The sequence below is a fragment of the Erpetoichthys calabaricus genome, chromosome 16 (assembly GCF_900747795.2).
Source record: "Erpetoichthys calabaricus chromosome 16, fErpCal1.3, whole genome shotgun sequence".
NCBI lineage: Eukaryota > Metazoa > Chordata > Cladistia > Polypteriformes > Polypteridae > Erpetoichthys > Erpetoichthys calabaricus.
The window spans coordinates 100,691,756-100,705,244 of NC_041409.2; the positions used below are offsets into that span (position 1 = coordinate 100,691,756).

Genomic DNA, 13,489 nt, shown 5'->3' on the forward strand with positions numbered 1-13,489 from the left:
GTTGTTTTTTTTTTTTTTTTTTTTTTTTTTTTTTTTAAAAAGAAAGAGTGTAGAATATAATGCCAGGTGAAAAGCTACGCTTTAAATTAATAATATAGGATCAATTTGATCCTGTTTCACTAGAATTTGGCTTTTGATTATTAAAAGTGTAGCACAATTGTCTGAAGAGAAAATGTATTTAGTCAAACATCATTCTATAAAAACCACCAACAAACCACTTCCTGTTAAGAAATAAGTACAGTATTTGCTAGTTTCTGTAGTTTGAAGCACAATGACGTTTTTATTGGTTTCAGAGCCCCATGTTCTCACGACACTTTAGTACCCTGCATGAAGTATTTGACCTACTAGACCTACACAACAGAGACCACATACAGCTACAGTACACAGTAGTATCAAACACACATACAGCACAGGCGAACACAAGACAGCAATATTAAGACGAGCAGGAGAGCGGAAAGGAGAGGACAGGTCATGAAGTCCTAGAGACAAAGGAAACATTAGGACAATTAATCTCTATTTCAGCAATAGAACTGCCGTTTATGTACTCTATTTTACGGAAGAAAGTTGTTTCTAATAAATAGTTATTCTAGAGGACAACAAAACTTACGGGAACAGATCAGTATACTGGAAAATACATTCTTTTTGTATTCCACAAGGGAAGTGAAAGGTCTTGCGGCATTCTTTGACTGAACAGCCAACAGAAGCTCCATTCTTCTTACAAATCTTGCACTTCTACGGATAAAGAATTACAAGATGTAAAGCTAGATGAAATTCACCATCATCTGCACAACACAAAAAGTGGAATACTTGGATTATACGACTTAGTTTGAGGTTAACCACTTGTAATAAATGTCACTATATCAAAATAAAAGCTTTCATTTTGTTAATTTATTTTCTTAGATACACCCATATCTAAATGTTTTTGAAAATGAATTGGCAATCCTTAAGCAGGACAGAAAATGAAAACAAAAGAAAAACGCAGTATTTTAAAGGACATGAGACCATGAATTAAAAAAATTAAATAGCATGGGACAAGATTATGCAAACAACATAATTTTGTCTCCAATACTACACTGCTTTAACATGAACATATTTTAAATAACTTGAACAATCCCAAACCTACCCTCAAGGAATAATGTAAAGTTTTAGGACTGCACAATTAGTCACGATTATGAATACAGATAAACTAATCACGCAAAGGGGCGATTACTGCATTCCATTTATTATTCCGAATGCTCTATTCCTAACTACAAAACAAATTTCTTCTGTCCTAAAATCTCCAACAAGACATTTTCTGAATAAACCTGGAATGTACCATCATCTAAATGTCACTGTGCATTGCGGCCAGTAGTTTACAGGTAAGCTTATAAATACTTTAAAAGAGCTAAGAAAATACAGGGTGGTGCAGGGAAACGGGTCATTTTCAATTGACGTTCAATACACAAACTTTACAAAATACATAATGATGAAATGTACTGTACAGAATATGCAATTAACGATGGTAATCAATATTCACTTTGTGTTTTTATATTTCTCTGTAAACATTCTGACAGCCTGTTGTGGAAATTCTACCTCGTGCGATGTAACACGTCACGAGGAATGTCAGTGATTTCCTCTTCAGTACTCCTTTTCAGTTCAGAAATGGTTGCAGAACGTGTGCAGTACACTTGGCTTTTAAGATGCCCCCACAGAAAAAAAAAAAAAAATTGCAGTGTAGATGTCCGAGGCCATGGAACGTCACCGTTGCGTGAAGTGACGCGCCTTCCAAACAATCGTCGAATAGCTGCCATCAAATGTCGGGCAGTATACAAAGTAGCTCCACCTGGGGACTTCTTTTTTTAAAGGTTGAACCCATTTCATTGAAATTACACATCCATGTTGTAATCGCATGAGCAGACGGGACACGACGTCCTAACTGTCCTAGCGCCGAATTTTCCTTTGCACTGCAGTCACACGATCATCATTCTTATAAAAGGACTTCACAGCGAACGCTCGTCATGCACATCTCCACTGCTCCATTATAACTTATGGCAAGGAGTTCTAAACGAGGTCGCAAACAACTGCAGACACCTCAGAGTCACCAACACTTAGATCCAAAATTTCCCGTTTCCCTGTGCCACCCCGTATTAAAAGAAAAACACAAAGCTTCACAACTTACCAGCTTTGAGGATCTAATTATTTCCTTTTTGATATCTTCTATCAAAAACCCATGTATGCCTTCATCTTCTTCCCCTTTCTGGTACAGACCACTGGACATTAACTAGACAAGAAAATGATAACTTTGCCTTACAACTGGGTTATACATATACAGAGGTGTACAAAACCAAGTATTATTCACAAAACAAATGCACATCATACCCTTTGAGGCCGTTGCACGGTTCTTGCACTAGAACAGGGGTGTCGAACTCCGGGCCTGGAGGGCCACTGGTTTTCATTCTCACCCTTTTCCTAATCAGCGAGTAGTTTTCACTGCTAATTAACTCCTTTTCCCTTCATTTCAATAGCCCTGTTTAAGGATTCAGTCCACTGAATTGATTTGTTTCTTCATTAAATGGTAGCCAAACAGAAATGAGACGTGAAACGAGCCAACAGATGACCAGCTAAACTGGGATTTCAAACTCCAACCAATGAGAAGCTGATTCTTCCTGTTAATTAAGCCCGTTATTTAATTCAATGACTTATTGCTGCTCTCATTCTGCCACATCAGACATTTCCAAATCTGTCATGTGGTGGCTTGTTTGATATCTCATTATTGTTTGGCTACTAATTAAGGAAAAAGAGACAATGAAGGGGGCGGGGTCAAGTTAATTAAAACTAAAGCAAAAGAAGTTAATTAGCAGTAAAAACAGCTCACTAATGAAGAAGATGGTTAGAATGAAAACATGCAGCCACTGCGGCCCTCAAGGACCGGAGTTCGACACCTGTGCACTAGAAAGACAATTTCACATTTGATGTGACAACACATTTTCAGATTGGTGTTAACTTCTTAAAACATTTTACAACATTGTTGGAGAAAAATCATGAAATGAAAATCGATAACATCTTATTTTTTATAAAACAGGATTTCAGAAGATAAAACAGACCACTTACAAGACAGAAATAATGCAGGGTGATATCGTACTCCTTGTAGGTCTTCTTCTCGCCATACTTTTCTGGACAGTCTTCCGTCAAATTGCAAAACACACACGCTGAAATGAGATTTTAAAGGCTGTTTACCGGAAAGGCTGAATAGGGAGAAAGTATCTGGGAGAAATGCTGTATAGGATGTAGCAGATGTAACATGACAGTGATTTTTAAATCTATGATTCTTTTTATTTCCCGCCCCATTTAATTTCGGAACTACATCCTTAAATCCAATAATGTGCAACTTTACTGATCGATTTGAAAAAGTGGAATGGATAACGTCTGTTGAAATCAAAACCACCGATCCCTGACTAACACCAATAAAAAAAAAACAAAAAAAAACACGGTAGTGACTGCTGACTTTACCACGAAGTGTCCTTATGGCATTCAGCACACGTAATTAGAACTTTCCTAACACCACCTTTCTTACATAGAGATGCGCAAATTTAAATGTGTATCCCTTTTGAATGAAAGCTGACAACTTTTATAAAGTACTTGGAGGACATCCCGGCACAATTTAGCTATACAAACTCGTTGGATGGAATGAATGGATCTGTCTCATTTGCCAGCCCACTCATGTTACCATTTATAAGTTTACACACCTTATTCAGTTAGCTACAGCTGGTGGTATATTACACAACTTCTAGAACAGGGGTCCACCAGCTCCGGTCCTGGAGGGTCCCAGTGGCTGCAGGTTTTCATTTCAACCCTTAATTAGTGCATGGTTTTGCTGCTAATTAACTTCGTCTGAATTAACTTTAATTGACTCTTTTTTTTTTTAAGATTTGTTCCCCTGCATTTCTTCATTAATCCTCTGAATTACTTATTCTTTCCTTAAATGGCACCCAAACAAAAATGTAATGGGAAGTGAGCCCACAAAAGACCAACTAAGTCAGGGTCTGAAATTCCAACCAATTTCACTCCACCCAGTTGCTTAATTAAACTCAACAGTCTTGTTAATTACTACACTCGCTCTCATATTCCACGGCTCGTTGCTGCTCTCATTGTGCAGTAACATACATTTCTGAAATTGTTAGATTTTCTCTTTTCTAAGAGCACTGACAAAATGTTTTGCGAACCTGAGCAGATCAACATTCCTGAGATCATCTTTTTTTATTTTCAGATATTTAATGATTGACAATGTTGGTCATGTTTTGGTTCATTTTGTATCTCATTATTGTTTGGCTGCTAATTAAGGAAGAAACAATTAAGGGGTCTGAGACATCAACAGCAAGTCAAATAAAATTCAAAACAAATTAATTAGTAGCAAAAATAGGTTACTGATTAAGAAAACGGTTAGAATGAAAACCTGCAGTCACTGGTGCCCTCCAGGACCGGAGTTGGGGATCCCCTGTTCTAGCAGGAGAAGATGTCAAACATGAGGACTGAAGTTGCTGATCTCGGACCAATCAGGATGTCAGATTACAAGACCAAGAATCACATGACGACTTACCAACACGGTTCCAGTTTTCCAAGGGATCACAAGCATGATGCATGCCAATTAATATTCTGTCTGAAAGCAGTGGCACTGCACAAAAATCTTTCCACGTATGGAGAGTTTGGCTGCAATCCATGCATTTTTTAATGCTTTTCCCCTTCTGAGGTGGTACTACAGACATGAAACTTCAGGTAGACATGTCTATCTTCGGTTTGCCCAGCCCAAACATCAGTTTTCTTCATTTTTTGAGGCAGCAACCTATGCGTTGGGTTGAGCGCTTATTACATTGGCCCAGAAGTGCAATGCGCAAAACCAAATTAAATAATGCAAAAACACACATAAGAAAACACAGAAACAAATTGGAAACAAAAGCAAATTGAATACTCAAAAACAAATCGGAATACGCAAAAGCAAATTGGAAACGCAAAAATAAATTGAATGTGCAAAAACAAATGAGAAAACAAAAATAAAATCGGAAACAAATGCCAAATGGTGCAGCATGCAAACAAAACGATGACTGTGCAAACAAACAGAAGCATAAAAACAGCAAATTGAGGCAGAAAAAAAAACAGCGAGAGCTAAATGTAAATCACGCTTCAATCCCAGCTTTCCAACAAGTGGTGTGGTGGAAGCAAGAATGCTGTAAGGTAAAAGATGTCATTGTGTTTTTTTTTGGTATTTTATATACTACAGTAAGATAATGTTTGCATGCTGCTCAATTAGCATTTGCTGGTTGCAATTTGCTTTTCCAAATTCTGACTTGCTGTTGAGTTTTCCAGTTTGTTTCTGCATGATTTAATTTGCTTTTAGCCATTGCACTTCACGGCTATTGTGGCTTATTGGTTGCCATGCCAACAACGTAAAACCAGGGGGGGGGGGGGGGGGGGGGGGGGGGGGGGGGGGGGAGGAGGACACCAGACCAGTTTGAATTAGTCACATTAGTCATAGACCGATCTGACTGAGTCACTGGGGATGCCAAATGACATGACAGGCAGTCGCAGTGAACAGAAGCTACTTCCTGAAAACACTGCATCAAATATTAACAGAGGATGTAATTCCCACAATGCTGTGTGTCCATGAATAGAAGAAAGGTGTCTTTAAAAGTGAATGAGGGGGAGATTTTCAGTCCATATAAAAAAAGTGCCCACATTTTGCACATTTAGACCATACAAGTGGATATCGGATATGTGCATTATCGGACACGGTTTTTCTTCTTCCATCGACTTTAACATAGGTTATGCTATACAGTATGAAACAATCACCCACTTTGAATTGGAATATTCAGTATTTAATATATCAATGAAAACATGAAATTAAATATTTTTCTAGGCCACCACGACAAACTACACAGAATAAGCAATATTTCAAATTAATTTTTTTGAATGGAGTATTCCTTCAAGTTGCCCGCATCATTTTATCCAGACACTTTAAAAAATGTGACAATTTTCACTTCAACAAATGAAAATATTCCATAATGGAAATTTCATACATTTTCAGCTATAAACAGATTTACACTAATAAATATAAATAGTCATCTGGTACATGGTCAGCCATTTAGAAAGCATGTAACATTACCAACTAAAACTCAATACTCACCCAACTGGGTAGTTTTAGTCTCTGAAGGTGAGCGTTGTCTCTTCATGGTTAAACATGGAAATCTTCGCCTATTAAAGAAACCACCACATGGGTCTGTAAAACTGTTATAAATGTCATTGTATTTCTTACTATGCAAAGTAAACAGTTTCCCCCCGAAAAATATGGCTTACACAAATCTAGTCACATCCTGAAATCTCACAATTTCCCCTTGGGATTAATAAAGTATCTGTCTATTTAAACTTGATTCAGTTCAGTTCAGTTTATTTTTCTATGAGAGGTTGAGTGCAGGCACAGAGAGCTGTGACAAGTTCGCTGGTAAAATGCAAATAGAAGCTTTAATTAAACAGTAGTTTGAAATTGATTAACATAAATCGAGTCCGGCACTACAGGTCCCACTTCCCGGGTCCTTCCTGCATGGAGATTCCTCCCACAGTCATAAGACATGCAGGTTAGGTGCATTGGCGATCCTAAAGTGTCCCTAGTGTGTGTGTCCTGTGGTGGGCTGGCGCCCTGCCCGGGATTTGTTCCTGCCTTGCACCCTGTGTTGGATGGGATTGGCTCCAGCAGACCCCAATGACCCGGTCTTAGGATATAGCGGGTTGGAAAATGACTGACTGACTGCACATCCATTAATGAACTGTTGAACTAGGGCAAGTTCACAGCAGAGAAAAGGCAAAGAAAAACTACAGTCAGCAGCATCACAGAAGAAATGAAACCTCTGGGGGGTCCACGGTCAGTTATAATAGGGAAAGACAAAAGAAATTAGACAAGTGCCGCAGACATTGAACAACTGGCCATCCACTTGAGCATGTACAATCAGGCACAGTGCTTACACGGTTTAACTCATTATCGAATCAACTTCTGTACATACAGAAGTGTACTAAGAGTACTCCATCGTTATACTTGGAAGTTAAATACAGTAAATGTCAGCAGGTTTCACTCCCTCTGCCCAAAGAAAACCCACTATGGCACACTTAACAATGGTGCGATCCTGAAGTGGACTGTCCATGTTCATTTGAGCTTGGCTTCAAGTAGATGAAGAAACAGAGGGATACCCTGTGTGTGCTCAAACTACCCATATGCCATCACACTCACGTTGTACTGGGTCAGCTTATACCCGTCGCAGTTACCACTTAATTTTTAAATTGACTTTACTCTTTGGTTTACCTTCATTGTGTGTGTATTACGTGTCTGTGTATGTAATGTAATTATATATTACATTACATACACACACACACACATAATATATATATACACACACACAAACACACACGTGACCTTGATATAGACCCACAGCAACAAAAAAGGAATGTTGGGGCACCAGCTGGGTTACCCCTTTGATAAGTTCAATAAACTAGTGCCTGTGAAGCATCAGAAAAGGCTCCGAGTAGCCAATATGGTCTTAAAGTAGAAGATGACGCTTTATCAGAAACACTATACACATGTGATGCAGGGTCCAATACTGACCCCATCCTCCTGGTCTCGTCTGTCTTTATGGCGGCTGCACCAGAAGGGCTGTGGTCCCCATGGGCATGTGTGCGACTATATAAGATGCTCTTTCATTCTCTGCTTTTTTTTAATAAAATATACATACATACACACACACACACATCAGGCTGAAGACTCACTAATTTAGTCTAGCACACCCTGACTAGAGCTACTGATTAGCTGGGTTTACTGCATCACTGGCCATTTGTACAAAAATATAAGCCTAACAAACAAACCAATAACATAGGAGTATGAGAAGGTAGTGTGGAAGCAAGTCCCTCGCTTAAAAGTCCCAATTAAGCATTTTATTTCAGAAATTAATTCCTGATCTTTACTAAAGATAGATAATAAAGTATCTATCTATCTAAAGCATTGTGAACTTTGATTCCCAGCTAAACTGCCTTCCCATGTGCTGTTTGCATGTTTCCCTATTTTCACAGGGCTTACCCCCCATGTGCAAACACAAACATTAATGTTAATTTAACACTCTAAAATGAACGTGCATACATTAGCCGTAATCCTGCACTTCTCACTGGGACTTCTGTTCAACACTGGTCTTTCAGAAATTCAGAACACAGCTAGGAGTTTACTCTACATAGATCATCTTACACTTTTTTTTTGACTCCGCCTCCTAAAACATCTATCCAACCATCGCCTAAACCAGGGGTAGGCAACGTCGGTCCTGGAATGCCACAGTATGTGCAGGTTTTTGTTTCAACCCAGTTCCTTAACGAGAACTCAATTATTGCTGATGAAGCACATATTGCTTAAGTGACATTTTAATGCTTCATTTTAGTGGTCTCGCTTGTTAAGGTTCTCCAACCTTAATTGCTTATTTCAATCTTAAACTGCTGCATTCAGTGTTTTAATTGCTCCTTATTAGCAATAAGATGTAAAACAGGGGTAGGCAATGTCGGTCCTGGTGAGCCGCAGTGGCTACAGGTTTTCATTCCAACCCAATTGCTTAATTAGAAACCAATCATTGCCAATCTCAGACCTTATTTAATTTTATGGCTTGTTAGTCTGTGCAATGTAAGGCTTTTATATCGTAGATTTTTTTCCTTTCCAAGGATATCATCCAAATGATTTGAAGCCTAAAACAGATCGTTTTCAGTCTGTCACATTTGTCTATTAAGTGTTTTATTAAATCAAACCGTGCATGATGAACACACACAGATGTAATTGGAAAAAAGCTAGCTGGAGAACTGCTGGCTGCTTTGTCTTTTACATCTTATTGCTAATAAGGAGCAATTAAAACACTGAATGCAGCAGTTTAAGATTGAAATACGCAATTAAGGTTGGAGAACCTTAACAAGCGAGACCACTAAAATGAAGCATTAAAATGTCACTTAAGCAATATGTGCTTCATCAGCAATAATTGAGTTCTTGTTAAGGAACTGGGTTGGAACAAAAACCTGCACATACTGTGGCACTCCAGGACCGACATTGCCTACCCCTGGCCTAAACCATTTAGCCCAGTTCAAGTTCATCGATATCATAGCAGTCATCATTACCAGGTGAACAGAGTGATAGATAGTGTAGTTGGCAGGATTGAATAAGATAGATAGATAGATAGAAGGCACTATATAATAGATGGGATTAATAAAGTATCTAAGGGGAAATTCATATACTCCAGCAATCTCTTACTTGCTCATAAAACCAACATGCAACACATCGCCACAATGGCTGAGCATGCTGTGATCTCTGGATGATCACATGTTGTGTTACCAGGACCAACATTCGGGTTTAGTGCTGTTGGGAGTGTGTCCCAGAGCTGTGGACTAGTGGCGGACCAAGACAATATGCGGTTACACGGTGCTTCTTGAAGTCGGTTTGAGCAAAGTTGTGCACTAACTTGGACCACCTCAAGAGCAGGTCGAATGATCTTAGTCGGATGCATGTGGAATTCATTTTGTAACATTACTCACCGTCCTAAGACATAAAAGTGCCATTAAAAATACGGAAGCCATATTTCAGATTTATTATTTGCACTGAAGTGTAGCATGATACCGGCTCAAATATTTAACTCAATGCCACAGAACAAGAAAAGTGATGAATGCCAATACTTTTATTACATAAGAAACAGAAATACTGATCAACATATACTTAACCATTGATTTTCAGAATTGGCATCCCTAATTAAGGAATCGCTTGACACCAGGTTCAAAAGATACGCATTGCATGATGCCACCAGGTTCATAAGATGGTTCTGAGCACTTACACTGTATTGGGGGAGATTCTTCCTTGCTGTAGATCTTTGGAGTGACGTGGAGATATCAAACTTTCCATAATTCAATTAAAGATCTTACATTGATTACCTTTATCTTGTTTACAATTGCCAAAAAAATGTACACAAGGCAAGACACAAACTGCAAGTGTTGCTCTCCAGGTCCAGTTTCACTAGGCCACATGATTTGGGAATGTGGTATGTGATCAGCATTTTGGACAAAAATCTTTACACACTCGGACATCCTCGGTGTTACAATACCTCCATTAACGGCCGTCAGATGGCATTAAAGTGCACAGAGAAAAATAGATTGCAATAACCTGTACCACACTACCAGCATGCAGGCTTATCTTGCATAACTGGGAGCATCCCAGCCCACCTACTATAAACACAAGGGGTAAGCACCGTCCTGTATTACCTCAAATTTGGGAGGAAAAAAAAAATTCACTCAGAGGATACATCCACAACTTTTTTCCTCTAAACAAGGCAAGAACTCATGAAAGTTATTTTAGAATAAACATGTTATTGACTCTCTCTTGTTATTAGTCATTTTAGCATATTTAAAAAGGTTGTTTTTGCTTTTCCACTCATGCCTTTCCATTTTCTCTTAGGTACGGGTGGCATTTTTTGTCTTGCTCCGTTTAGCTTTTTTTTCTCGCTTGCGTCCATTTCAAAATAAAATGATCGTATTTGTTTGATTTGAGTAGCTTTTCATTGTAATATCCTAGTTTTTGAATACAAAATTAAAATAAATAAAATGAGCTGGCAGACTGAAATCACTACCAAACCGACAAGGATTAACAGCTAATTATGCAATCAGGTTTAAACAAATCCTGCAGCCAGTGCTGGCCCCCAGGACTGAACTTAAAGACCCCTGTATTAAACTCTGCTGTCAGCTCCAATATTCTTTAACTGAGGTTTAGACAACAAAGGACTTCTGTGTCTTGTTTTCTTGTACCAAACCTTGCTACCTAACTTTGAAGCTCATATCGTTAGGAATTTACTACCAAATTCTAATGTTAGTATTGTGCACAAGACTTGGCCAATTGTTGCAATTAACATAAAAACTAATCAATCTGGACATGTGGGAAGAACAGTGTTTTAAAAAAGTAAAGTAAAACACACACATTGACCCTGTGCGCAGTACTTTTTAATGGACTCATCTGAAAGTATTTTTGCATGCAATTCTTTATTCTAGATTTCACCTTATTCTCCTCTCCTCCTTGAGCATATAATCAGCTCTACATTCATGTTCCTTCTAACAGTGCCACAGCTTTAATGTATTCAGCCTTCTCTAGAAACTTTTTGGAGCAGACAACTGTCTTGTACACGACCAAATAACCTCAGGAAGGTCTACAGTGTTAAGAACAACAGAGCTCTTCAAAGACACAAAAAGGTATAAATTGGTGGAACTGAATTCCACAAAAACAGTAAACTGCTGTCTTAATGTTGACCTTATTGCTTCGGATTTATTTGTTCCAACTCCTCCTGACTCACCAATATAAGAAAACCCCACAAATGTGATGCTGTTCAACGTGTCCTGAAATCGAGTTATGCAAGACTTCGAACTTTTTGAGGTCCCCCACTGTATGTGGTCCTGCAGACTATTTTTGTGCAGGAAATTACACCTTTACAATAAACAGTAAACCAATAGCGATCATCTGCAAAAACGATCAGAAAGACTTGGAAGTTGTGTGTGGAGTTCATCAATTAACGGGATATGAGGGATCAAAGTCACTCCTTTTCACAAAATCTGGGATTAGTAATATAGGCAAGATTGCCGTTGTAGACTGTCATGAAGTTCTTTACCAGTGGTCCTTGCCTTTTAAGTGCTACTCCTAAAAAGTCAAAAATGACAAATTTTACAAATAAACATGTGAGGTGTCATTTCAGCCTACTTCAAGGTCAAACAATTATGAGTATGATGTTATTTTTTAATTCTTTACCCCTCTATGGACCTCTATCGGAGGGAGAAAATGACACTTCTATTACAATCGAGAACATTTAGACGTAGTGGTGGCCGCATCCTTCCAGAATGGGGTTTGCACGTTCTCCCCGTGTCCGTGCGGGTTTCCTCCAAAAGACTTATTAGCCATAGTATAAGGTTTGTGTGTGTGTGTGTGTGTGTTGGCCTTGCCGATGAGATTGGAGCCCTGTCCAGGGTCTGTTCCTGCCTAGCGCCCTATGCTTACTGGGATAGGCTCCGGCACCCCCGTGACCCTGTGCAGGACAAAGCAAGTTACAAAATGACGAACTGATCTTTAACTTGAAGCACATATTTTAATATTTCAAAAATTCGATACAATTTTATTATGAATGCCCCGAATTAAGACGGTTTACGCTAATTGAGACTTTTTTTTTTTTTAAATATTGCGATTCTTAACTCCAGATTTCACTTTAACTCTGATCCGACAGCCTGTCAGTTCTACATTCGTGCGTTACTCGAACAGTGCTACAGCTTTAATATATTCTACCTGGTCTGTAAAAAGTTTGACAAAGTATTGGAGGGCTGTTAGTTCTTTAATGGCCTCAGGGGGAGTCAGCGGTGTTAAAGACCCCAGTGCTGTTCAAACACACAAAGAAATACACGATGAAGACTAATCACGTAAAAAAAAGTGAACTGCTTTTTTGGGTTACAAATGCCACTACTTCAGTGAAACTCGTCCCCACGCCTAGGAAACTTTGCATTAAATCACTTGTTATCGGCGTGTTTGCTTCTCTGTCCATTTTAAATCTCAATTTGTTTCCACGCTGATCTCCGACTTCAGTTGCGTAAAACCCGTCAAATACACCGCACCCGAATTTCGAAGAATTACTTCGATTATATTTTTTTGAGTAGGTGATTTTTTTTTTCTTTTGTCATAAGAGATCTCGTTTAGAAACGCTCACAAATAATGCGGGGCAAAAATTACGAAACAGACGGTGAAAATGTTAAAAGTTTCGAGCTGAACTTAAAGTTCTTCTTCTTCTTGGACGCGACACGACTCCCTATTCTTCATTTAAATCCCCAAGTAAGCAAGGCGAAAAGGACAAGTACACGTAAAACGCGCAAACAATAACATTTCAAAATGTCTAAATATTCCAGTATAAGAATTAAAACAAACTATTGTAAACATTAAAGCGAAACCATATTAGACGTTTACTAATTTAAAGGAAATGACAAAACTTTGCAAATGCCTACAAATGCTCTTCTCCTCATGAAACTACTACTGACAGAACACCGACTCACATGCCGGAATCGATCTTAACACCAGAATTAAATAACTTAATATTCCAAAAAAGACGAGCACCATACCTGCGTCTATTTAACTTCTTGTATTCTTCTAGTTTAAGCTTCGCTCCTCGCTCACATCTCACCAGCGGCTCCAATGAGCAAGCAGCGTCAAAGATTTGAACTCAAACATCCGGTTGAAGACGTGTCGCGCACGCGCGTCTCTAACTGCAGAACACCTGCTCTGATTGGTGCCACCGATTACAAGTACGGCTTCCATTGGCTCATTCGCACAGCCGTTACCCTCAGGGGCGGGAACAGACGGCTCTTCTATTGTTGTGTTATGCTAATAGCTGAGCTGCGTCATCAAAACAAAACGAGCGCAGCCGACTGCTTTCTAGAATGT

General features: G+C 38.9%; 1 protein-coding gene across 1 annotated transcript in view; it reads right to left on the reverse strand.

Annotated features, from left to right (window-relative positions):
- Positions 1-13,266, reverse strand: part of g2e3 (G2/M-phase specific E3 ubiquitin protein ligase) — a 61,718-nt gene extending 48,452 nt beyond the window's left edge. The window contains exons 1-5 of the mRNA XM_028821563.2: positions 13,168-13,266; positions 6,158-6,225; positions 3,091-3,188; positions 2,159-2,260; positions 608-732 (exon numbers count right to left, since the gene is read on the reverse strand). Coding sequence (XP_028677396.1) covers positions 608-732; positions 2,159-2,260; positions 3,091-3,188; positions 6,158-6,203 — 371 coding nt within the window. The 5' untranslated portion in view covers positions 6,204-6,225; positions 13,168-13,266. The remainder of the gene's footprint in view (positions 1-607; positions 733-2,158; positions 2,261-3,090; positions 3,189-6,157; positions 6,226-13,167) is intronic.
- Between the last annotated feature and the right edge of the window lie 223 nt (positions 13,267-13,489).